General features: G+C 47.3%; 1 protein-coding gene across 4 annotated transcripts in view; it reads left to right on the top strand.

Moving 5' to 3' along the window:
• The window catches only part of LOC105467780 (trans-golgi network vesicle protein 23 homolog A), a 53,023-nt gene that overhangs the window by 23,164 nt on the left and 2,930 nt on the right, over positions 1–26,929 (top strand). For 2 of the 4 annotated variants that reach the window (XM_011717489.3, XM_011717488.2), the window contains exons 3-7: positions 20,491–20,635; positions 22,379–22,468; positions 23,057–23,185; positions 24,718–24,846; positions 26,200–26,259. In XM_011717489.3, coding sequence (XP_011715791.1) covers positions 20,491–20,635; positions 22,379–22,468; positions 23,057–23,185; positions 24,718–24,846; positions 26,200–26,259 — 553 coding nt within the window. The remainder of the gene's footprint in view (positions 1–20,490; positions 20,636–22,378; positions 22,469–23,056; positions 23,186–24,717; positions 24,847–26,199; positions 26,260–26,929) is intronic. The other 2 variants (XM_071084113.1, XM_071084112.1) reach the window with 1 other exon arrangement.

Raw genomic sequence — 26,929 nt, 5'->3', positions numbered from 1 at the left:
GCGTAGTGAGAGCTACAGTCCTGATGTGATTCAGATCTGAGTGTTTTCGGCATGCGGTCTGTAAAGGAGTGTGTTCTTCCATCAGGAGGCTCCCAGCGCCTGGCTGTCTCTCAGGAACCCTTGGTGCTCAGTCCTCCATCCTTGAATTCTTCAGGGATTGTGACAGGGTGGCGGTGTGGTGACTCTATCATTTCACTTGTGAGCTGAAATGATCCAGAAGGAAAAACTCCCTTCATCAAATGTGCAGTCCTTGCACGGTACACTTTGTAGAGAAAAGGCATAATGTGTGCTTGAAACTTGTCCTTTGCTACTCAGTTTTCAAAGTAATGAGTTAGGTCCCCTGCTTCCTCCATGAGGTGACCAATGAGGGTTTATTTAAGTATCAAGTAGGCCAGGTGCGGTGGTTCACACCTGTAATCCCAGCACTTGAGGAGGCCAAGATGGGCAGATCACCTAAGGTCAGGAGTTTGAGATCAGCCTGGTCAACATGGTGAAACCCTGTCTCTTCCAAAAATGCAAAAATTAGCCAGGCGTGGTGGTGCATGCCTGTAATCCCAGCTACTCAGGAGGCTGAGGCAGGAGAATCACTTGAACCTGGAAGGTGGAGATTGCAATTAGCCAAGATCATTCCACTGCACTCCAGTCTGGGCAACAGAGCAAGACTCTGTCTTTTAAAAAAAAAAAAAAAAAAAAAGTATCACATAAACTCATGGATGCAGACATATTGTTATTGCTACTCAAATTGTCCCACTGTTGGCCAGCGGGAACCTCTTCCAGTTAGCTTTCACCATATTGCCCAGGTTGGTCTCAAACTCCTAGGCTCAAACGACTTCCTTAACCTGACTCTCATGGTGTCTGGCAGCTTCCTTGCCATCTGGGATGTTCCAATATCCCTGCCCCATTGTGTGCATTTCTCCATCTGTACCTGGAATCTGCCATTTCTCCAGGGAGCCCCGGCTCCTCTGAGTGGAGACTGGCCTTGGTCGCCTGTCTTACTAGCTCTCTGTGGTTAAGCCTGCTCATCTGAGGGTTCCAGGGGCAGCCTGGAAATCCTGGGCTGAGAGTGAGTGGGAATCTAGGACCTCCTGTTGATTCTGCCACTCAGAGCAGCTGCTAGCCCACAGGATGCTGTCCTGAAAACTAGGACAGGCCCCCTCTCAGACAGACACAGACCCCTACCAGGTACCAACTGGGGAGTGGAGCATGGGCAGATTTCAGCACTTGACCCCCACCCCCATCTCAGCTGAGCGCCCTCACCCTGTGCACCACCTGCATACATAACTGCTTCTTTACTCCCACTCCGGGCAGCTCATGTCACCTCTCTGAGCACCAGTGTCCTCATCTGTAAAAGAGCACAATGTCCTCTTCCTACCTCAGTTATTTTCTTTGGCCTCGTTTGTCCTAAGGCAGATATTATGGGTTGAGCTGGGTCTTCCCAAAAAGATACGTTGACATCCTAACCCCCTCAAAAATTGAACCTTACTTGGAACTAGGGTATTTGCAGGTGTAATTAGTTAACATGAGGTCATACCAGAGTAGGTCAGGCCCCTAATCCAGTATGACTGGGGTCTTTATAAGGACATGCGAGGATAAAGACACAGGGAGAGGCAGAGATTGGAATGATATGGCCACGAGCCAAGCAATGCCAAGAATTGCCACTGTTATGGTTTCAATATTTGTCCCATGTAAAATGTATGTTGAGATTTGATTGCTATTGTAACACTACTAAGAGCTGGGATGTGTAAGTGATGATTCGGCCGTGAGGGCTGTGCCTTATGAGTGGGTTTCATACTTTAGAAAGGGGCTGGTGGGAGTGAGTCTTGGCTCAGGGCTCTTCTAGTGGATGGAGAAGTGGCTGGGAATATACTTCTTCTGCCATGTGAGGACAGTGTTCCTTGCCTCCGGGGGGTGCGGCGTTTAGTGCATCATCTTGGGAGCAGAGACCGGACCCTCACCAGACACCAAGTATGCTGGCACTTTGATCTTGGACTTCCCCACCTCCAGAACTGTGAAAAATACTTTTTTTTTTTTTTTTTTTTTTGGCGAGACAAGGTTTTACTCTGTCACCCAGGCTAGAATGCAGTGGTGTGATCACAGCTCACTGAAGCCACAATCTCCTGGGCCCAATTAGTCCTCCCACCTCAGCCTCCCATGTAGCTTGGACCATAGGTATGTGCCACCATGCCCAGCTAGGTTTATTTTTTTTATTTTGTAGGGACAGCGTCTCCCTATGTTTCCCAAGCTGGTCTCAAACTCCTGAGCTCAAGTGATCCTCCCACCTTGGCCTCTCAAAGTGCTGGGATTACAGACATGAGCCACCATACCTAGCAAAAAGATAAATTTCTATTGTTAGTAAATTACTTAGTCTATGACATTCTGTTACAGCAGCATAAAATGGGCCAGGTCAGAAATTGGTACCAGAGGAATGGAGTATTGCTGTAACACGTACCTGAAAACGTGGCAGAGATTAGAATGATGCTGCTACAAGCCAAGCAGTGCCCAGGAGGTGGAGGGTGAAGGGTGAGAATCCGCACACAGGGCCCAGCCTGGGCTCAGCATCCAGAGACATCCCCCCGCAACTTGTCCCTGGAGCTCACACTTTCATTTTGATGCTGAACATACCCAGACTTGAAAGTCGGTATGTCTCTTTATGTTTTTATTTTTATTTTTTTGAGACAGAGTCTTGCTGTGTTGCCCAGGCTGGAGTGCAGTGGTGCCATCTTGGCTCACTGTAACCCCCAAGCAATTCTCCTGCCTCAGCCTCCCAAGTAGCTAGGATTATGGGTGCATGCCATGACGCCCGGCTAATTTTTGTATTTTGAGTAGCCACAGGGTTTTGCTATGTTGCCCAGGTTGATCTTTAACTCCCAGCCTCAAGTGATCCACCCACCTCGGCCTACCAGAGTACTGGGATTACAGGCAGGAGCCACCGTGCCCTGCTGGGTATGTCTCTTTAAAAAGAAATAAAGAACAGAAACAAGAGGAAAAAACTGTGGCAACTAGAGGGAAGTTTGTTCTTTTATTCACTTCTACACATAAACCTCTATTTCCTTTGAATGGAAACTGGGCACTTAGCAATCAGCCTCTGCTCAGACATCCCAACAGTCCCAGACCCTGAGGTCCCGGCTCAGATGTCAGAGGGAGTAAGAGGATGTGCTGTCTTTTGAATTAAGAAGGCAGTTTCAGAAGGATGATGGAGCTAACATTGCATCTAGGTCACTCTAGAAAAGAAAAATCAGGTCATCCCAGGCGGTTCATCCCCTGGGTTAGTGCAGGCCCCACAGCATTCCTCAAGGGTTCATAGGGACCTTTGCTTTTTTAGGCTTGTGTTTCTTAAGTCCTTTCTGCTTTGTTGCTGAAACTGAGTTCATCTTGAAAGTGGAAGAGAGGAGAACACTTCAATTGTCACACACAGAAGAATCACTTGGGAGTTTTGTTGAAGTGCAGATTCTAGTTCAGGAGGTCTGGGGGTGGGGCTGTGGGTCCTGTATTTCGTAACTTCCAGGAGGTATGGTGGAACTAGTGGATGGAGAAGTGGCTGGGAATGTACTTCTTCTGGGGCAAACATCATCTTAGCTGCCTCCCCTGGCACCTGGGGGTCCCTTGAACCCAGCATCTTCATGGTGGCATGCTGTTGCTAGTGAAGCAGTGTTGTCTGGGTAAATACCTGGGGTTCATTGTCTCATGCCAAGAAGATTAAGGACACGGACACACATGAGGAATGAGTTTAGAAGCGGAGGTTTAATAGGCAAAAGAAAGATAAAGGAGAACAGTTTTCTCCCTAGTGAGAGAGAAGGGCTTCTGAAGGGAAAATCTGGCCGGTGGTGGACCACAGCAGATTTTATAGACAGGCTTGAGGAGGTGGTGTCTGATTTACATAGGGCACAGAGATTGGTTGGATCAGGTGTGACGTTTACATAGCGCTCAGGGAAGGCTGGCCATCCCACCCTAATCTTATTACATAAATGGGCTTTCCACTTGGCCCATGCCATGTTGTCTGCTTCTTACTGTACACATGGCTGGTGAAGAGAAGGGAAGATGCTCACACCTGTAATCCCAGCACTTTGGGAGGCCAACGTGGGTGGATCATGAGGTCAGGAGATTGAGACCATCCTGGTAACATGGTGAAACCCTGTCTCTACTGAAAATAAAAAAAATAATAATAAAAGTTAGCCGGGCATGGTGGCACGCACCTGTAGTCGCAGCCACTCGGGAGGCTGAGGCAGGAGAATTGCTTGAACCCAGGAGGCGGAGCTTGCAGTGAGCCGAGATTGCGCCACTGCACTCCAGCCTGGGCAACAGAGCAAGACTCGGGCTCAATTAAAAAAAAAAAAAAAGAGAGAGAGAGAAGGGAAGATGGAGCCTCCATGTTGGACATGCCTGGTCCCAGGTAGCCTTTCCCTACTGGCACAACTCGTGGCATTCACCCTGCAAGCTTCCAGCTCGCTTGTCTATATCTGCAGCTGGATTTTACAGGCTGCTCTTTGTTAGAAAAGAAAATAATTTGGGGGCTGATTTTCATTGAAAGGAAAACCTTACTTGGTACTCCCATACCCTCACTATATGCTTAAATAATTTCCTCTGAACTCCTACGTCAGTAGCGGAGAAGCCACCTGAGTGTAAGTGGGTGTCAGGGCCAAAGAAAGAAATAGCAACACCCTACTTATTTTTAACAATGGGGAAAAACATTCACCTGACAAAGGATGTCCAAAAAGAGCATTACTGGTCACGGTTTTTTTCCCTTTTTCTGTTCTCAAAAATGTTGACTATTAGTGAGTCAAGCAATAAGTAGAGTGATACAAACCACAGCCGCTGGAGGACTGTCTCTGATATAGCATGGTAGGTATTTTATCTCCCGGAAGCCTGTAAACCAAAAACAAAAGTCTAAGCCCCCCAACCAACTGAATGGACCCCTCCTCTCGGCCAAGGGGATTCTAAAGTTAACCTGAAGAACTAGTTCAGGCCCTGATGGAAAGAGGTGGGGGTCGGACGTGCCTCGTTCTACCCTCCTCCCGTTGGAATCCAGGCACAGCTGACCAGCATTAACATTAACACATTAACATTAACCTTAAGGTTGACAAAACAGATTGTTTGTAGCAATAAATACCAACAGCACAGATAGCAGGCCCTGAAAGAAATTGAAGTATTTTACCCCAAAATACATTTGAGGACTAAACTCTAATTTTTATCCTATCTTGCCCAAATTCCTATCTAAGGGGTCTGGGGATTCATGCCCTACAAACCATAAATTCTCATCAGATGGGTTTTATTTAACCCTATATATCGCGACTTACTTTCCAACCTGATGCTAGTGTAACATTACAGGACAAAGAAGAAACTCAAAATATTTTACCCCAAGACATGTTTCTTTGCCATATTTTGAAATGGTCCTGCAAAGCTGTTCTTTGTGGGGGAAAATTTATATCTGTAAAGAATCCCTATTAACATAGTTAGATTTTTTCTTCTAGACCCTCCCAATCCTGAAGAGATTAACTGAGAACCTAACACCTTTTACAGGTCTGGATAGGAAACATTTGTCTTCTACTGTCTCTAAGGGCTGCCACTGTAAGACTTCAAAAGAACCTTGTCTCCACAATCTTTTAACTTCACCTGCACATTCCCTTTCTATTGATCCCAGGTCTTGAAACTCAACCAATTTTCAATCAGAAAAATTTAAAATTTATCTATAGCCTAGAAGGTCCCTACCAACCAGCCCCCTCCTCCTGCCCCTCTTTGAGTTATCCTGCGTTTCTGAAACAAACGAATGTACCATTGTACCCTTTTTTTTTTTTTGAGACATAGTCTCACTCTGTCACCCAGGCTGGATTGCAGGGGCACAATCTTAGTTCACTGCAACCTCTACCTCCTGGGTTCAAGTCTTCTGCCTCAGTCTCCCAAGCAGCTGGGATTACAGGCACCTGCCACCAGGCCTGTTTTTGTTTTTGTTTTTAGTAGAGATGGGGGGGGGGTTTCACCATGTTGACCAGGCTGGTCTTGAACTCTTAACCTCAGGTGATCCAGGATCCAGCAGCCTCAACCTCCCAAAGTGCTGGGATTACAGGTGTGAATCACCACACCCAGCCCCAATGTATATCTTGAATGTATTTGATTGATGTCTCATATCTCCCAAAAATATATAAAACCAGGCTGTACCCCAACCACCTCGGGCACATGTTCTCAGGATCTCCTGAGGGCTATGTCATGGGCTATAGTCACTCCTATTTGGCTCAGAATAAACCTCATCACATGTTTGACAGAGTTTGACTCTTTTCATCAATACATTTTTTGACGTATTTTGAAGGAGCCCTACAGAGCTGTCTCCTGTGGGGAAAGTCTGCACTCTGTTGAGAACCCCCTTCCCTTTCCAGGTGCTTCCCCTGATCCAGGAGAGAATTCACGAAGAGCAGCACCTTTTCAAGGCTGGTAAAAATCATTTGCCATCTGTTCTCTCTGAAGCTGGCTACCGGGAGGCGCCATCTGTGATATAAAAACCTTGCTCTTGTCCGGGCGCGGTGGCTCATGCCTGTAAGCCCAGCACTTTGTAAGGCCGAGGCAGGTGGATCACGAGGTCAGGAGTTCGAGACCTGTTGGGAAATTGCTTGTGGGGTGCCTGCATAAACTGGCCATAAAAATATGGGACAATAAGTTGTGGAAAGTCACAAGAGGCCTCTGAGGAGGAAATTGCCATCATGGTCCCATGTTCAGAGCGAGACCTGCTCTTTTATCTGCAAACACTGTGTTCAAGGAGAAAGACACTCCTTTGAAGCACTGGAATGTGGACAGATGTGCAGGCTCCTAGTTAAGCCCGCTCCCACCAGCTACTCTCCGATAAGTTCAAAATACGCTGTTTGAGCACGAAGGAGATTCATTTAAACTGCTACAGCATGACATACTGTCTCCCTTTCCCGGTTTCACCCCTGAACATCTGCTTCTTAGACCTAAGTGATTGTACTCAATAAATAGTGTGGAGACCAGAACTCTGAGCCCTTTGCAGCCTCTGATTTGCTCTGGCCCTCCGGCTCCCACCTTTATGAACTCTTAACCCACCAGACTTTGGGTACCCTACTAGTGGTGTTGAGGCTGGTCCCCAACAGAGACCAGCCTGACCAACATGATGAAACCCCGTCTCTACTAAAAATACAAACAACTAGCCGGGTGTGGTGGCAGGCACCTGTAGTCCCAGCTACTTAGGAGGCTGAGGCAGGAGAATCACTTGAACCCAGGAGGTGGAGGTTGTAGTGAGCCAAGATGGCACCACTGCACTCCAGCCTGGGCAACAAGTGAGACTCCACCTCAAAAACAAAACAAAACAACAACAACCAAAAAAACACCTTGCTCACAACGCCTTATCTTAACCCAGACACTCCTTTCTCTTGATTCCAGGTCTGTAGATAATAACTCTTTCAACCAATTGCCAATCAGAAAATCTTTGAATTTACTTATGACGCAGAAGGGCCCTTCCTGTTTGAGTTGTCCCGCCTTTCCACACCAAACCAAGGTACATCTTACATGTATTGACTGATGTCTTTGTCTTCCTAAAACGTATAAAGCCAGGGTGTAGCCTGACAACCTTGGGCATATGTTCTCAGGACCCCATGGAGCTGTGTCATGGGTCACAGTTCTCATATTTGGCTCAGGATTAACCCCTTTAAATATTTTACAGAGTTTGACTCTATTAGTTGAAGGCCTCCGGCATCTGACGTAAATGTGACTGTCTCATTTTATGGATGGATCATGTGAGGCTCAAAGTGAAGCGGCATCGTTGTCTGGGGTAAATACCTGGGGTCTGTCATCTCGCACCGAGAAGATTAAGGACACGGACACATATGAGGAGTGAATTTAGGAGCAAAGGTTTAACAGACAAAATAAAGAGAAAGGAGAACAGCTCCCTCCCTTGTGAGAGAGAGGGGCTTCTGAAAGCGAAAAACTAGCCCACTGCAGACTGCACCAGATTTTATAGACGGGCTTGAGGAGGTGGTGTCTGATTTTCGTAGAGCCCACAGATTGCTTGGTCTAGGGGTGACATTCACATAGCACTCACGGAAGGCTGGCCACCCCACCCTAATCTTATTATGCAAATAAGCTTTCCACTTGGCCAGTGCCATGTTTTCTGCCCCTTTCTGTACATGTGACTGGAAAGGAGAAGAGAAGATGGAGCCGCCATTTTGAACGTGCCTAGTCCCAGGTAGCCTTTTCCTATTGGCACAGCTGTTGGCGTTCACCTGTGCAAGCTTCCAGCTTGCTTATCTGCAGCTGGATTTTACAGGCTGCTCTTTGTTAGGAAAGAAAATAATTTGGGGGCTACTTTTCATTAAAAGGAAAACCTTACAGAGGACTCTCGTACCCTCACTATCTGCCTAAATAATTTCTTCTTAACTCCTATATCAAAAAGGGTTCAGTAGTTTGTCCAGGACTGCATACCTAGCAAGCATGGAGCAGGAGCGTGGGGCTGGACTCGCTGACTTTCCTGGCACCACGCTGGCCAGGTGCAGGGAGGGTTGGGCTTTTGTACTTCATAGAGGGGTGGCCTCTTTTCTGTAGAGGAACTGGTAAGCCCAGAAGAAAGGACCTGCTTTCTGGAATTTTCTTCATGCATCCAGCTCTAATATTCCATTACTCAACGGGGGATTTTTAGGTCTAAATTTTCTTTTTTTTTTTTTTGGACCACAGCTGGGCCATCTAGGAACCCAGAATATCAGCCCGTGAGCTTGGTTTATCCCAAAAGGCATCTGGCCTCAATGCAAAGTCAGGGCTGCTTCTGCCGATTTCTTTCTTATTCTACTTTTAAATTCAAATTTACGTAAAAGTACAGAGAACAACGAACCTGATGTTCCCATTGCCCATCCCCAGTCATCACCAGGATGTGGCGAGTTTCATCTTCACTCCCTCCCACCCCCGCACACTCAGGTTATTTTTAAACAAATTCTAGACATCATCACAGAGCAGAGCAAACCAAGAAGGGAAGAGGATGCCTCTCTTCAGGCCTGCCATACTGAGAAGCAGGAAGGTTTCCAGTGTCTGAAAGAGGGCACAGAATTTAAAATGGGATGTTTGATGAGGAATTCTAGTTCGAGATGGGCTTAAAAAAAAAGAGTACAGTTTTCAAAGTAAAGGGATTTTTTTTCTTCTTCTTCTTTAGACAAGGTCTCCTTCTCTCCCCAGGCTGGAGTGCAGTGGTGTGATCATATCTCATTGCAGCCTCAAACTCCCGGCCTCAAGTGATCCTCCTGCCTCAGCCTCCCAAAGTGCTGCGATTACAGGCATGAGCCACTGCACCTGGCCACAGGACAACTTTTAAAGACATTGTTAGGTCACTGCTGAATTTAGGATAAACTCACCTTCCCCTGTGGATGGAAAATAAATCTTGGGGCCCCCAAATCATTAAGCTAAAGGGAAAAGTCAAACTGGGAAATGCTTCAGGCCAACCTGCCTCCCATTCTATTCAAAGTCATCTCTCTGCACACTGAGACAAATGCATATCTGATTGCGTCCTTTGGAGAGGCTCATCAGAAACTCAAAACAATGTGACCATTTGTCTCTACTCTACCTGTGACCTGGAAGCCCCCTCCCTGCTTCGAGGTGTTCTGCCTTTCCAGACCCAACCAATGTCCATCTTCTTTTTTTTTGAGACAGAGTTTCACTCTTGTTGCCCAGGCTGGAGTGCGATGGCGCAATCTCAGCTCACTGCAACCTCCACCTCCCAGGTTCAAGTGATTCTCCTGCCTCAGCCTCCGGAGTAGCTGGGATTACAGGCATGTGCCACCACACCTGGCTAATGTTGTATTTTTAGTAGAGATGGGATTTCTCCATGTTGGTCAGGCTGGTCTCGAACTCCTGACCTCAGGTGATCCGCCTGCCTCAGCCTCCCAAAGTGTTAGGATTACAGGCATGAGCCACCGAGCCTGGCCCCAATGTTCGTCTTACATATGTTGATTGTTGTCTCCTGTCTCCCTGAAATGTGCAAACCAAGCTGTGCCCTGACCACCTTGGACACATGTCGTCAGGACCTCCTGAGGGTGTTCTCAACCTTGGCAAAATAAACTTTCTAAAATAACTGAGACCTGTCTCAGATATTCAGGGTTTACACCCCCAAATCAGACCTGCTTTGGAAGTTGTGGGAAGGTGATATTTGTGCCTCCTCTGTTTCTCTGTGTACTCTATCTAGACAGAGCCTCATACCTATGTCCATCCACCTTTACAAATTCTGGCTCTTTTTTTTTTTTTTTTTTTGAGATGGAGTCTTGCTCTGTCACTCAGGCTGGAGTGCAGTGGTGCGATCTCGGCTCACTGCAACCTCCACCTCCCCAGTTCAAGCGATTCTTGTGCCTCACCCTCCCCAGTAGCTGGGATTATAGGCTCCCGCCACCAAACCTGGCTGATTTTTGTATTTTTAATAGAGGCAGGGTTTCGCCATGTTGGCCAGGCTGGTCTTGAGCTCCTGACCTCAGATGATCCACCCACCTTGGCCTCCCAAAATGCTGGGATTACAGGTGTGAGCCACCACGGCTGGCCCTGGATTTTTTTTTTTTTTTTTTTTTTTTCAGATGGAGTCTCGCTCTGTCACCCAGGCTGGAGTGTAATGGCGCAATCTCAGCTCACTGCAACCTCCACCTCCCGGATTCAAGGGATTCTCCTGCCTCAGTTTTCCAAGTAGCTGGGATTACAGGCGCCTGCCACCACATTCAGCTAATTTTTGTATTTTAGAGATGGTGTTTCACCATTTTGGTCAGGCTCGTCTCGAACTCCTGACCTCAAGTGATCCACCTGTCTCAGCCTCCCAAAGTCCTGGGATTACAGGCGTGAGCCACCATGCCTGGCCCTGGCTCTGTTTTTTAGAGCAGTTTCAGTTTTGTAGCAAAGTTTGAGGAGAAAGTTCATATAATTTTTATATATTCCCCTTCTCCCCCAATTTCTCCATTTTAAACATCTTGCATTAGTGTGGTATATGTGTTACACTTGATGAACCAATACATTATTATTAACTAAAATCCATAGTTTATATCAGGGTTTACTCTTGGTGTTGTATATTTTATGAGGTTTTTTTCTGTTTTCTTTTTTTCTTTCTTTCTTTCCTCTTCTTCTTTTTTTTTTTTTTTTTTTTGAGAAAAGGTCTTGCTCTGTTGCCCAGGCTGGAATGCAGTGGTGTGATCTCGGATCACTACAACCTCCACCTTCCAGGCTCAAGCCATCCTCCCACCTCAGCACTCCAAGTAGCTGAGACTATAGGTGTGTGCCACCATGCCTGGCTAACTTTATTATTTTTTTCTTTTTTTGGTAGAGATAGGGTTTTACCATGTTGCCCAGGTTGATATTTTTTCTTTTTTTTTTTGAGACAGAGTCTTGCTCTGTCACCTAGGTGGGAGTGCAGTGGTGGGATCTCAGCTCACTGCAACCTCCCCTTCCCGGGTTCAGGCAATTCTTCCTCATCTTCCTGAGTAGCTGGGATTACAGGTGTGCACCACCACACCTGGCTACTGTTTGTATTTTTAGTAGAAACAGTGTTTCACCATGTTGGCCAGGCTGGTCTTGAACTGCTGGACTCAAACTATCTGCCCCCTAGGCCTCCCAAAGTGCTGGGATTGTAGGCAGGCGTAAGCCACCACGCCTGGCCCATTCTGTGAGTTTTGGTAAATGTGTAATGTCATGTATCCTCCATCACAACATCATACAGAGTAGTTTCCCAGCTCGAAAAGTCCCCTCTGCTCCACCTCTTCATCCCTCCCCACCCTCTGGAACTCCTGGCAACTACTGATCTTTTTACTGTCTTTAGAGTTTTGCCTTTTGCAGTACGTTGTATAGTGGAAGTTGTCCATACACGGCCTTTTCAGATTAACCTCCTTCACTAAGCAATATACATTGAAGGCTCCCCCATGCCTTTTTGAGGTCCGATAGCTCGTTTCTTTTTAGCATTGAATAACATTCTGTTGTCTGGATGTACCACGGTTTATCCATTCTGCTATTGAAGGACATCTTATTTGTTTGTTTGTTTGTTGAGACAGAGTCTCACTCCGTCACCCAGGCTGGAGTGCAGTGGTGCGATCTTGACTCACTGCAACCTCCACTTCATGCGTTCAAGTGATTCTCATGCCTCAGCCTCTCCAGCAGCTGGGACTACAGCATGTGCCACCATGCCCGGCTAATTTTTTTGTATTTTTAGTAGAGATGGGTTTTCACCATATTGGCCAGGCTGGTCTGGAACTCTTGGTCTCAAGTGATCTGCCCACCTCAGCCTCCCAAAGAGCTGTGATTGCAGGCATGAGTCACCACACCCAGCCAATTGAAGGACATCTTTTTTTTTTTTTTTTGAGACGGAGTCTCGCTCTGTCGCCCAGGCTGGAGTGCAGTGGCGCGATCTCGGCTCACTGCAAGCTCCACCTCCCGGGTTCACGCCATTCTCCTGCCTCAGCCTCCCGAGTAGCTGGGACTACAGGTGCCCACAACCGCGCCCGGCTAATTTTTTGTATTTTTAGTAGAGACGGGGTTTCACCGTGGTCTCGATCTCCTGACCTTGTGATCCGCCCGCCTCGGCCTCCCAAAGTGCTGGGATTACAGGCGTGAGTCACCGCGCCCGGCCTGAAGGACATCTTAGTTGCTTCTGAGTTTTGGCAATTATGAATGAAGCTGCTGTAAACGTGTGTGTTGCTTTTTGTGCAGACGTAGGTTTTCAGCTCACTTCGGTAAACACTGGGGATTGTGGTTGCTGGATTGTATCACATGTAAAATGTTTAGAGTGATTTGCAAAGATTTGGCTTTGGTCAGCGGCTTCCAATAGGAAATTTGTATGGTTCAGTGAATTTTTACACGTGTAGTCATTAAAGCTATGGAACATTCCAGCATCTAGAAGTCTCTCTCATACCCCTTCCCAATCACCACCCCCTCACCCACTCCAAGAAAGAACACAACCCCTTGGGATTCTGCCAGTCAGGCAGCAACCACCCCCCAGCTTTTGAAAGCAGATTTTTTGGGGTGTGGATTTGGGGAGCAGGTAGGGGCAGTTTGCTTCATTTTGGGTTGTTTTGAAGGGAGCCTAATGTCATCACCAAGTTGTTCTTGCTGGTCTGGAGCAGGGATTGGCACACTCTCTGGGTATTTGGGGCTTGACAGTCCAGCGAATGAGTGAGTGTGACTGTGTTCCAGTAAAACCTTATTTATAGGCTGGGCGCAGTGGTTCACACCTGTAACTATAGCACTTAGAGAGGCTAAGATGGGAGGATAGCTTGAGCCCAGGAATTTGAGACCAGCCTGGGCAAAAGAGTGAGATCCCATCTCTACAAAAAAATTTAAAAATGAGTCAGGTGTGGTGGTGTCTGCCTGTATTCCCAGCTACTTGGAAGGCTGACGTGGGAGCAGTGCTTGAGCCTGGGAGGTCGAGGCTGCAGTGAGCCTTGATCACGCCACTGCACTCCAGCCTGGGTGACAGAGTGAGACCCTGTCTTAAAAACAAACAAAACAAACAAAAACAAAAACAAAACCAACAAAAAGTTTATGTCACAGGTGAGCAGCAACTACCTGGGGCTGGTGGCACAGGGTTAAGAATTTACCAACACAGTTAAACAGGTAGACAAGCAGATTTATTAGAGAAAGTATGGAAGTACATTTCAAAGGAGCAATGGGCAGGCCAGCAAGAGAGGAGCTGACTGCCAGGAAACAAAGGCTTGCTGGGGATTTTCTAGGATGGTGCTTGTGCTGTGTGCTGAAGAGGGCTATGTGAAGTACTGATAATGCCAATGTTGCAGTGAGTTCACTTGTGATTTTTGTATCAGCTTAAGGTTGGATGACAGCTGGGTGCAGAAAGGTTGTGTTATTTGGCCAGGAGCGGTAGCTCACACCTGTCATCTCAGCACTTTGGGAGACTGAGTCAGGTGGATCACCTGAGGTCAGGAGTTCGAGACCAGCCTAGCCAACATGGCAAAACTCCGTCTCTACTAAAAATACAAAAATTAGTCAGGTGTGGTTGCAGGCACCTGTAATCCCAGCTACTCAGGAGGTCGAGGCAGGAGAATCGCCTGAACCTGGGAGGCAGAGACTGCAGTGAGCCGAGATCACACCGCTGCACTCCAGCTTGGGCAACAGAGTGAGACTCTGTCTCAACAAAAAAAAAAAAAAAAAAAAAAGACTGTTATTTGTGAAGGAGGGCTGTGTGTTCTGGACAATGAACAGAGGTAGATTTATAGCTTATCAGCCTTTTCTTTTTGCTTTCCCTCATTTCTGCCAACCTGACTCTCCCTAATTAAGACTCCACACTTTATTTACAAAAGCAGGCCATGGCCAGATTTGGCCCTTAGGTTGTAGTTTGCTGAACCTGGGCAGAGCTGGGCTTTTTCTTTGTGAAATTCATGTCCAGATCCCACCTGAAATCTGAATCCATGTGTCCTGTGCACGACATGAGACCTCCTCAGGTGGCTTTCGTGCACATTTCAGGTTGAGAATCTACTGTGCTTCCCCCCAGGGAGGAAGACAATGGGTGACAAGGGCCCAGAGCTGCATAAATGGATCTAGAAAGAGAGGAAAGTTGAACAGAAGCCCCCATCAGGACTCTTCCCGCCTTGACAACACTTTACTTGTGTAATCTCATTTCCCCCTTTCATTACTGTGTCATTTTCTCGCCTCTTCTTTTTTCTTTTGAGATGGAGTCTCACTCTGTCACCCAGGCTGGAGTGCAGTGACATGATCTCGGCTCACTGCAACCTCTGCCTCCCAGGTTCAAGTGATCCTCCTATCTCAGCCTCCTGAGTAGCTGAGACTACAGGCGTGTGTCAGCACACCCAGCTAATTGTTATATTTTTAGTAGACATGGGGTTTCACCATGTTGGCCAGACCTCAAGTGATCTGCTCACCTCTGCCTCCCAGAGTGCTGGGATTACAGGCGTGAGCCACCGCACCCAGTCTCCTCTTCTTGAAACAATGGGTTTCTACCTGTCTGGGGTTGGGGATGTTGGATACTGTGCGGAAATAGCACCTGTTCAAGTTGAACACGATTCTGGGGGACCGTAAGGGGCCCAGGAGTCTTGGGAGATCCCTGCAAAGACAAAAAGTAGTCCCCTCAGGAGTGAGAGAAAGTTGTGGTCAGAGGGGGAATTTCACAGTTTGGCTCTTGGTGGTGGAACTGTCGTTTTGAATGACACGGAGGACTGAGATGGTAATGGCTGTCACCTATTTTTGAGCATGGTGTGTGTTTCAGGCACTTTATATGTACCATCGTCACCCGATGTTTTCAGTATCTTAGGAAGTGGATCCTGTTGGCATTCGCATTTTGCAGAAGAGGAGATGGAGGGATCACAAAGTAGCTTAGAGAAGACCACAGAGCTACTCAGAGGTTAGAGCGAGGATTGGAACCCTGGTGGTCTAGCACCCAAGCCCATGGGTGGCAGGCCAGGTCTCACTAACACAGGCCTCCGTAACAGCTGTCTCAGCACTGACTGAGTGGTGAAGTTAAATATTAAAAGCTGAGAGAGCCAGTGCCCTTATACAAAGGCTGGAATGTAACAAAAGCCCACCCAGAGTTGTGTCCAGGCCTTTCCTGGTCCTTGAAGTATGACAAGATAACGAAGGAATTCTTAACAGGAGCCATTTAGGATTAAATAAGTTTATTGGGGGGTCCGAAGAAACTCCCCAGTCCTCCACAAACAAGTTTAGTGGGGGTCTGAAGAGGCTTCCCAAACCTCCATGATTTAGCAGGAGACAAGATGAGGGTAATCACCCCAGCACCTGGACCCACTTAGATTAAGTAAATTTACTGAGGCTCCAGAGGAAGGTCTTTGGGACTCGGATCTTAGTTATAGATTAAAAGAAGTTAATCTTTATTTTATTTTCTTCATTCATTCATTTTGAGATGGAGTCTCGCTCTGTCGCCCAGGCTGGAGTCTAGTGGCATGATCTTGGCTCACCGAAACCTTCGCCTCTTGGGTTCAAGCAATTCCCGTGCCTCAGCCTCCTGAGTAGCTGGAATTATAGGCACGCGCCACCAGGCCCGCTAATTTTTCTATTTTTAGTAGAACCGGAGTTTTGCCATGTTGGCCAGGTTAGTCTCCAACTCCTGACCTCAAGTGATCTGCCCGCCTCAGCTTCCTAAAGTGCTGGGATTACAGGCGTGAGCCACTGCCCCCAGCCAATCACTTGTTTTAGATGAATGCAAACTTACCCATGACATATAGCTCAGAAGGTATGTAAGCTCCGGAAAACTCGGTAATTTTGAGTTGACCTGGCGTTATTTTCTAGGTCTTCTCCCTGTAACTGGCTACAGAAATAAAAACTTCCTCTCCCAGTTCATCTGCATCTCGTTTTGGGGCCACAAGAATATGCCGCCTGATCCTCAGTTGGTCCGGGAACACACGCAGCTGTGCCATGCCCACTGTGCCGTTTGCCTCTCAAGGGGCGACCTCCCAGGTTTGTGCCTGGGAGAGCGGAGTTAGAGAGCAGTGGCACTAGGACCTGGAGGTGATTGGTGGGGGTGGGGGGGCGGGGAGTGTGCTCCATGTTGCCGGGGAGCAGGAGGATGGAGGACCCGATGGCAGAGATGAGTGGACAGGACTTACGCCATGACTTTCAAAACTCTCAAAACTGGAAAACTGGTCTGAGATCACACAGTATTAGCTAGAGGCACAGGCTGGGCAAACTCCAGGTGGGGACTGAATGAGGACTTGGAGGATGCTGATGGAGCAACCTGCATGAAACAGGATTAAAGCAACATTTAAAAGGGCAACAGGCGTCCTCTTCTACTTGCTTTGGGCTTTGAACTCTGTTTGAATAACACCACTTTCCACTGAGTTAATCAGGGCCCAGCTAACTGGAAGCTATCAACAACTGGAAATTTTTCAGCATTTTATTTTAGGAAAGCCACAGCCAAAAAGAAAAAAGAAAAGAAGCGGGTGGGCAGGGGATTTATTCGAATGCATTTACTTCCACATTTTACCATGGGTCAGTGCACACTTGGGTCACACTCTGACCTTTTTTTGAGATCTATATATTTTGTTTTGAGATGGAGTCTTGCTCCGGAGTGCCATGGTGCAATCTCGGCTCACTGCAACCTCTGCCTCCCAGGTTCAAGCAATTCTCCTGCTTCAGCCTCCCGAGTGGCTGGGATTATAGGCGCCTGCCATCAGGCCTGGCTAATTTTTGTATTTTTAGTAGAGATAGGGTTTCACCATGTTGGCCAGGCTGGTCTCGAACTCCTGACCTCGAGTGATCCACCACCTCAGCCTCCCAGTGCTGGGATTATAGGCGTGAGCCACCGAGCTCGACCCTCTATACGTTTTTACGTCTCTGTTGTTCTACAAAGAGGACAGATGTTTCCAACGATTCTGACTTGATTACAAGTTCAACATAACAAACATGTTTGCCGAGAATCTTAAATACCGGCTGCTTTTGGGGATATAAAAATATCCCCAAACATGGTCTGTGCCCTCAAAGAACTTTCAGTTATTGAAAGAGCGTTTATTTATCTCCAAGGGCAAGGGACAAAATTTTATTCAGTTAGTTAGGAAATTCTCAATAAGGTTTAAAGCAAAAAGAGACACCCAAGATTCATACCTTCTGGAACACTCCAGGAAGTTTTTAAGTTCTATGTGATCCTGTCTAATTCTTCTTTGAGACAGAGACTTGCTCTGTTGCCCAGGCTGGAGTGCAATGGTGCCATCTCGACTCACTGCACACTCCACCTCCCGGGTTCAAGCGATTCTCCTGCCTCAGCCTCCTGAGTAGCTGGGATTACAAACATGAGCCACCACAACTGGCTAATTTTTGTATTTTTAGTAGAGACGGAGTTTCACCATGTTGGCCAGGCTGGTCTTGAAATCCTGACTTCAAGTGATCTGCCTGCCTCAGCCTCCCAAAGTGCTAGGATTACAGGTGTCAGCTACAACACCTGGTGATCCTGTCTAATTTTTAAATGCGGGGTACACTTCCAGGGTTGGTTTTCATTCAGGTCACTGGCAGAGCTGAGAGCCTGAAAGGCTCAGACGAGACCCATCCTGGTGAATGGTTGGTGCTTTGCCATGCAAAAAGTCACTGTGAAGTCTGCTTCTGACTCTTAACATTCCCCTGGGAGTCAGAAGCCCCACAGTTTTATAGGCGTCTATGTTGTGCTGACTCTGACTCCATTTCTTTTTGGGGAGAGTGAGCAGGCTCTTTCCCTGCAGTTCTGTGTGGACCTCTGTGGCCACCCCATTCTGCCTCTCATTTGCCAAAGCCCACAGCATTTTATAACTCTAATCCAGAGGTTGCAAGCTCACTGCTTGCAGGCCAGTGAGAAACACAGACTGGGATATTTCAGTAAAAGAATTAGCGGCCATCATTTAAAATCAGATTTCCCATTGCAAGTATGGATTTCTGACTTCTCCTGAAAATCTTGGATCTGGCAGTACTGGGTCTGATTTGCACCAGACCAGTGGTGCTGGGAAGAGTCCCTTTCATCCCTCCCTTTTCCTCCCCTGCCCTGAGGTGTGGGTTTCATTGCCATCCATCACTGTGTCAGAGGTGTGTGAACCAGAGCAACTCCATGTTGAATAGGGGCTGGGTAAAATGAGGCTGAGACCTACTGGGCTGCATTCCCAGATAGTTAAGGCATTGTAAGTCACAAGATGAGATAGAAGATCGCACAGGATACAGGTCATAAAGACCTTGCTGATAAAACAGGTTGCAGAAAAAAAGCCGGCTAAAACCCACCCAAACCAAGATGGCCACGAGAATGACCTCTGGTCTTTCTCACTGCTACACTCCCACCAGCGCCATGACAATTTACAGACGCCACGGCAATGTCAGGGAGTTACCCTATATGGTCTAAAAAGGGGAGGCATGAATAATCCACCCCTCATTCAGCATATCATCAAGAAATAGCCATAAAAATGGGCAAACAGCAGCCCTTAGGACGGCTCTATCTATGGACTAGCCATTCTTTATTCCTTTACTTTCCTGATAAACTTGCTTTCACTTTACTCAATGGGCTTGCCCTGAATTCTTTCCTGGGTGAGATCCAAGAACCCTCTCTTGGGGTCTGGATCTGGTCCCCTTTCTGATAACAACTGGGCTCGTGCTGTTGATTTCTTGATCATAGTTGAGTATCGTTCTCTACCTGTGTGCTCTATCTAAACTGGGAAACTATAGAAAGAAACAGAAACCCACAAGTGTCTTCAGTCTGGCCCACATCACCCGCTGCCATCACCTGCTCTAGACAACTTGGTGACCATTCTTTTCTTGTTTTGAGATGGAGTCTAACTTTCTTACCCAGCCTGGAGTGCAGTGGTGCAATGTCGGCTCACTGCAACCTCCGCCCCCAGGTTCTGGTGATTCTCCTGCCTCAGCCTCCCGAGTAGCTAGGGTTACAGGCGGACGCTACCATGCCCAGCTAATTTTTGTGTTTTGAGTAGAAATGGGGTTTCACGATGTTGGCCAGGCTGGTCTTGAACTCCTGACCTCAGGTGATCCACCCGCCTTGGCCTCCCAAAGTGCTGGCATTACAGGTGGCACGTGGCCTATATCAGACTATCAAACTCACATTAAAAAAAAAAAAAAAAAAGGCCGGGCGTACTTGCTTATGCCTGTAATCTCAGCAATTTGGGAAGCTGAAGCGGACGGATCACCTGAGGTCAGGAGTTCGAGACCAGCCTGGCCAACATGTTGAAATCCCATTTCTACTCAAAATATAAAAATTAGTTGGGCATGGTGGTGGGCGCCTGTGATCTCAGCTACTCGGGAGGCTGAGGCAGGATAACTGCTTGAACCCAGGAGGTGGAGGCTGCAGTGAGCCGAGATCATGCCACTGCACTCCACAGAGCAAGACTCCGTCTCAAAAAAAAAAAAAAAAATAAATAAATAAAAATAAAAATAATAGGAAAAAAAAAAAAACAGAAAAAAAGCAATTTACATAAGATGAGCATGTTCCCCTTGGCTCCCTCTCTTCTTTCTGGCCAGGTTTGTGTCTAAAGGAACAGTGAACAAGAACCACCTTCCCCTAGGTTAAATGCCAGGATTCACGTGCCACTCACCACTGAGCAACTATGATGAGTGAGACCTGCCACTCACAGGTCACATGTTTCGCTCTGTCCAGGAACACATTCCCCGATGACATGAGACACTTGCCCCGTGGGCTGAATGTGAGCTTGGAGTTCAGTGACTGGCGGAAAAACCCAACCTTTACCTTTGGGGAACTGATTGTCATCTCTGCTGGGCGGGGAGGCAGTGATTGCTGTCACATTTCACTTCAAAGATGACCGTGTTTCAAAGAGGGAGAGTGATATTTGGAGTCAAGTGGCGGGAAAGTACTGGATTCTTCGAAGGGGAGGGAAAAAAACAGTGTCAGCATGACTATTTGGGGACTGCTGACCTAATAATGCATCCCCAGGGCTACAGCCTGAGTTTCTGCTTCATATGCTCCAGGGAGAACATTCCATTGAGCCATGTGAATGCCCCCAGCAAAGTCTGAAATGGTGAAGGGAATTCAGTAACCATCCGCTTGGCTCTTGGAGTGAGGGCGCCTTCTGGGTCCTTTCCTAGACACCCCTTGGCCACCTTTTTCCACCTGTTTTTCCGAGTGAGTGCCATCGTCACCTACGTGTGCTGCGACTGGTTCGGCAAGAGCTTTGTGGGCTGTTTTGTCACGGTGCTGCTCCTCCTGTCCCTGGACTTCTGGTCTGTGAAGGTGAGGCCCTTTCCTGTGATGTCACTACTCCCGAAACACGAGGCTTGTCCCCTATATGCGTGGGATCAAGAGATACTTTGGTTTAGACTCCTGAGACATGCTTAAGAGTGCTGAGCAGTGTCACTTAAAAGTAGGGGGAATGGAGAAACCCTGTCTCTACTACAAATACAAAATTAGCCGGGCGCAGTGGCACATGCCTGTAATCCCAGCTACTTGGGAGGCTGAGGCAGGAGGATCACTTGAACCCAGGAGGCAGAGGTTGCACTGAGCCGAGATTACACTATTACACTCCAGCCTGGGCAACAAGAGTGAAACTCCGTCTCAAAAAAAAAAAAAAAAAAAAAAAAAGCTAAGGGGAAAAATGCATTGTTTAGCGCTTAATAAATGGCTTTTGTCAAATGTCAGTTGTCATTCTTGCACATGTGACAACCCCATATGACTTTGCATTTTTTTGTAAAACTTACTGTATTAGTCTGTTTTCACACTGCTTATAAAGACATACCCAAGACTAGGTAATTTATGAAGACAAAAAGGTTTAAGGAACTTACAGTTCCACATGGCTGGGGAGGCCTCACAGTCATGGTGGAAGGCGAAAGGCAAATCTTACACGGTGGCAGATGAGAGAATGGAAGCCAGCCGGGCGCGGTGGCTCACTCCTGTAATCCCAGCACTTTGGGAGGCCGAGGTGGGAGGATCATCTGAAGTCAGGAGTTTGAGACCAGCCTGCCTGGCCAACATGGAGAAACCCCGTCTCTACTAAAAATGCAAAAATTAGCCATGCATGGTGGTGTGCGCCTGTAATCCCAGCTACTTGGGAGGTTGAGGCAGGAGAATCATTTGAACCCAGGAGGTGGAGGTTGCAGTGAGCCAAGATTGTGCCACTGCACTCCAGTCTGGGTGACAAGAGACAAACTCTGTCTCAGAAAAAAAAAAAAAACAGAGAGAGAGCGAGCGAGAGAATGAAAGCCTAGCAAAAGGGGTTTCCCCTTATAAAAACCATCAGATCTTGCGGCACTTATTCACTACCACGAGAACAGTGTAGGGGAAACTGCCCCTATGATTCAATTATCTCACACCTGGTCTCCCCCATAACACATGGGAATTATGGGAGCGACAATTCAAGATGAGGTTTGGGTGGGGAGACAGCCAAACCATGTCACTTGTATATGAATTAATACATATATTTAAAACATATATAATATGACCATATAAATTATATATGTTTGTGGGGGGAGTGTGTAACTTTTTTTTTTTTTTTTTTTTTGAGATAGAGTCTTGCTCTGTCGGCCAGGCTGGAGTGCAGTGGCGCTATCTCGGCTCACTGCAAGCTCCACCTCCCAGGTTCAAGCCATTCTCCTGCCTCAGCCTCCCGAGTAGCTGGGACTACAGGCGCCCGCCACTACGCCCGGCTAATTTTTTTGCATTTTTAGTAGAGACAGGGTTTCACCTTGTTAGCCAGCATGGTCTTGATCTCCTGACCTCATGATCCTCCCACCTCAGCCTCCCAAAGTGCTGGGATTACAGGCATGAGCCACCGCGCCCAGCCGTGTGTAACTTTTTAAAGTGAGCTTAGTTGAAAACTAGAAGCCTTGACATCTGAGAATTCACTACAATTCAACACCTTTTTTTCTTCCTGCTTCCAGTACAAGTCTGACATGAATCAGGGGACTTTTTATTTATCAACACAGTGAATACGCCTCTTTGCTTGTGACCTGCTCAGAGTCATTTGTCTGTTGTCTTCAGAATGTAACCGGAAGACTCCTGGTGGGCCTTCGATGGTGGAACCAGATAGATGAAGATGGGAAGAGCCACTGGATCTTTGAAGCCAGGAAGGTATTCTCCATGACGAGCTGAACTAACCAGAGCGGGGATAATGGGCGTAGAAAGTTTCTGTGGGTTCCTTTGGAGTTTTATGCATATCTGATTCCAGCTACACAAAAGCCACTGCTGCGGGTGCCCTGGTGAAACATGGGTGTGGCAAAAGTGTCTGCAAAATAGACTGGGCATGGTGGCCCACGCCTGTAATCCCAGCACTTTGGGAGGCGGAGGTGGGTGGATCACTTGAGGTCAGGAGTTTGAGACGAGCCTGGGCAACATGGTGAAACCCTGTCTCTACTAAAAATACAAAAATTAGCCGGGCGTGGTGGCAGCCACCTGTAATCCCAGCTACTCGGGAGGCTGAGGCAGGAGAATCACTCGAACCCAGGAGGCGGAGGTTCCAGTGAACCAAGATCATGCCACTGCACTCCAGCCTGAGTGACACAATGAGACTTTGTCTCAAAAAATAAAACAACATCAACAACAAAAAAACCCCACAACAACAAAAGCATCTGCAAACTAAAATAAATGAAAATGCGAGCACGCTCGTTCGTTTGCAACCTTTCTGCTTGTTTTGACATTTGAATTACTTTCCTTAAACAGGTCTCCTCGAATAACATTGCTGCCACAGAAGCTGAAGCGCGAATCTTCTGGCTGGGCCTCATCATCTGCCCCATGATATGGATTGTGGTTTTTTTTGGCACCTTATTTTCCTTGAAGCTGAAGTGGCTGGTAAGGCCATACCTTGACTTCCACATTGCTTTGATGTCTCTGCAAAACCGGTGTTTGCACTGCTAGGCTTCTGTTGTTATTCGTTATTGATTGAACAATTGTAATAAGTTTATTGAGATATAATACACATTCCATACAATGTACCCATTTAAAGTATACAATTAGGGGCTTGGCGTGGTGGCTCACACCTGTAATCCCAGGCCTTAGGGAGCCCAAGGCAGAAGGATTGCTTGAGCTCAGGAGTTTAAGACCAGCCTGGGCAACACAGTAAAACCCCATCTCTGCAAAACATACAAAAATTAGCCAGTCATGGTGGTGTGTATGCTTGAGCCCGGGAGGCAGAGGTTGCAGTGAGCCAAGACTGTGCCACTGCACTCCAGCCTGGGCGCTAGAGTGAGACCCTGTCTCCAAAAAATAAAATAAATAAATACTAAGTGTGAAATTCAGTGGCTTCTAGTGCAGTCATAGAGTTGTGCAGCCAACACCGCCATCAATGTTAGGAAATTTTCATCACCTGAAAAAGCAGCCTTGCACCCTTTCAACATTGCTTCCTTATGCTTCTGTTCCTCCAAACCCTGGCACCTATTAATTTTTCTGTTTCTATGGATTTGCCTGTTCTGGGCATTTCATATAAATGGACTCACACAGGCTGGTGCGGTACCTCACGTCTGTAATCCCAGCAGTTTGGGAGGCGGGGGCGGGTGAATCACCTGAGACCAGCCTGGCCAACATGGCAAAACTCTGTCTCTACTATAAATACCAAAATTAGCCGGGCATAGTGGCACATGCCTGTAATCTCAGTCACTTGGGAGGCTGAGGCAGGAGAAGTGCTTGAATCCAGGAGGCAGAGGTTGCAGTGAGCCAAGATCGCGCCACTGCACTCCAGCCTGGGTGACAGAGTGAGGCTCCATCTTAAAAAAAATTAAAAAAGAGAGAAAACAAAATACTTGTAGATAGTAAAACAACAGTGTCATTTAATGAAAGTGCGGGCTCTGGAATTTGGATCCCGGCTCGACCACGCTCCAGTTCTGTGGCCTTGGGCAGGTTTAATCTTCCTGAGCCTCAGTTTCTTCCTTGTAAAACGGGATGATGATGGTGGCAACCTCTCCAATTGTAATGATTCTGAGGTGTCCATGGGTATTTGCAAATGCTCAGTCAATGTTGGCCGTCACTATTCTTAGGTGCTGGCTAGAGCACTTCTACTTGGCTTGAGAGGTGCATTTCTGTAAATGCTCTTAGAAAGTGACCTCTGCGTCAGGAGATCGAGACCATCCTGGCTAACACGGTGAAACCCCTTCTCTATTAAAAAAAAAAAAAATACAAAAATTTAGCCTGGTGTGGTGGTGGGCGCCTGTAGTCCCAGCTACTCGGGAGGCTGAGGCAGGAGAATGGCGTGAACCCAGGAAGCGGAGCTTGCAGTGAGCCGAGATCATGCTACTGCACTCCAGCCTGGGCAACAGAGCGAGACTCCATCTCAAAAAAAAAAAAAAAAAAAAAAGACAGTGACCTTTGCTTTCTTTGTCTGAGTGCAGGCTCTCGTGGTTGCTGGGATCTCTCTCCAAGTTGCAAACCTGTATGGCTACATCCTTTGTAAGATGGGAGGCAACAGTGACATTAGCAAGGTCACAGCCAGTTTCCTGTCCCAGACAGTGTTCCAGACGGTGAGTAACTGAGGTCTGACTCCTGGACCACTCCTCTCCAGGTAGTCAAAGTCAAGGTGGCCTGCTGGCAACTGCGGTTTATAATGTAACATATCAGCCAGGCTGCCATTGTTTTATTGTTTATTTATTTTTTGGGAGGAAGGATCTTGCTCTGTCACCCAGGCTAGAGTGCAGTGGTGTGATCATGGCCCACTGCAACTTCCATCTCCCGGGCTCAAGCAATCCTCCCACCTCAGCCTCTCGAGTAACTGGGACTACAGGTGTGTACCACCATGCCCGGCTAAGTTTTTAATTTTTAAAAAATTATTATTTTTGTAGAGGCAAAGTTTTGCCGTGTTGCCCAGGCTGGTCTTGAACTCCTGAGCTCAAGCAACCCGCCTGCCTTGGCCTCCCAAAGTGCTGGGATTACAGCTGTGAGCCACTGTGCTGGCAGTTTTGCTTTTTAATTTTAAGATTTACATAAAATGTAGCCTTTTAACCATTTTAAAGTGTATTGTTCTGTGGCATTAAGTATAACCACCATGTTGTGCAACCTTCACCCCACCCAGCTCCAGAACTGCTTTCATCTTGCAAAATTTAAGCTCAGTACCTGTAAAACATTAACTCCCCCTTCTCCTTGCCTCCTGGCCCTAGCAACCAGCATTCTGCTTTCTGAGTCTGTTGGTTTGACAGCCCTAGGGACCTCCTGTTAAGTGCAATTATAGTTTTTGTCCTTTTGTGACTGCCATTGTTTTCAGTGATTTTTAAAACTATAGAATTAAGAGTCACAAACGGTTTTTCCATTTTTATTATTATTATTATTGTTATTTTTTGAGATGGGAGTTTCCCTCTGCTCCCAGGCCGGAGTGCAGTGGCATGATCTTGGCTCACTGCAACCTCCGCCTCCCGGGTCAAGTGATTCTCCTGCCTCAGCCTCCCGAGTAGCTGGGATTACAGGTGTGCACCACCACGCCTGGCTAATTTTTGTATTTATAGAAGAGACGGGGTCTTGCCATGTTGACCAGGCTGGTCTCAAACTCCTGGCCTCAAGTGATCCGCCTGCCTTGACCTCCCAAAGTGCTGGGATTACAGGCATGAACTTCCATGCCCGGCTTGTTTTTTTTGTTTTTTTTTTTTTAAACTTAACAGATATTTCTAAAAGTGAGAGATAGGAGGTCTTTGAAATTTGACCAGGTTCATCCTGAAATGGTTTGAACCATCTTAAATTTGAACAGTGCTGCTTTATGCCAAGACGTCAAGCAACCAATTCCGCAGGTTTTCTGTACTTTGTGGGTTTTCTCTGGCCTTGCATCAGCAGGACTGCCCCAGTCGCGTGTAAGGACAGAAAACCATGGTTGACTTTTCCCCTTGCAGGCCTGCCCAGGTGACTTTCAGAAGCCGGGCCTTGAGGGGCTGGAGATTCACCAGCATTAGGTGAGAAATGGATCGTGGCACCCGTGTGGAGGGGCTGGGGAATTCTGAAAAATGCAGCTCTTGAGGCACAGGGCCCAGGGTTTGGGTGGGCTTCCCCTGTTCCCTGGGGTGGCCTGGTACGTGATCAGGCAAGAAGCAGACTGGGCAATGGGCCTGCCCTGGGCTTTGCAGCCTCATAGCTCTTGGAGTGAGGAGCTGTGGGGGGGGGGTGGGGTGTGAGGTCACACCTTCCTCACACTGAACATGTGCAAATCTGACCATATGTGTGGTCCTAGGGAAGGGTGGGGAGGGAAAAGAGACAAGGGAGGGAAAGAACAAGGGGATTTGTTCTTGTTTCCCACCCACCCACTTTTATGTCCCAGAGTGGAGAGAAAACAGGAATTTACTCTTCTTCCAGCTGGTCTCAGATCCTGTGTGTCTCAAAGAGAGCAAGCACCTCATGGCAGTGAGGATGACTGTAGAGTTTACATCTGTCTCTCTTTTTTTCTATAATTTAAAAGCCTGAATATTGGTTTGCATGCCACTGGACATTACTGGATATACTGTGCACATATTACTACACAGGGTGTATACACAGACCCCAAATTCTGTCTTAGTGGGTGATTCAAGGACTCTTCAAGGGCTTTTTGATTTGACCCAGCTGCGCCACATGCAGTGATTTTAGAACAAA

This window comes from Macaca nemestrina, chromosome 18 (genome assembly GCF_043159975.1).
Source record: "Macaca nemestrina isolate mMacNem1 chromosome 18, mMacNem.hap1, whole genome shotgun sequence".
NCBI lineage: Eukaryota > Metazoa > Chordata > Mammalia > Primates > Cercopithecidae > Macaca > Macaca nemestrina.
Note: the sequence above shows the minus strand (reverse complement) of the source record. Positions and strands in the feature narration are given on the sequence as shown.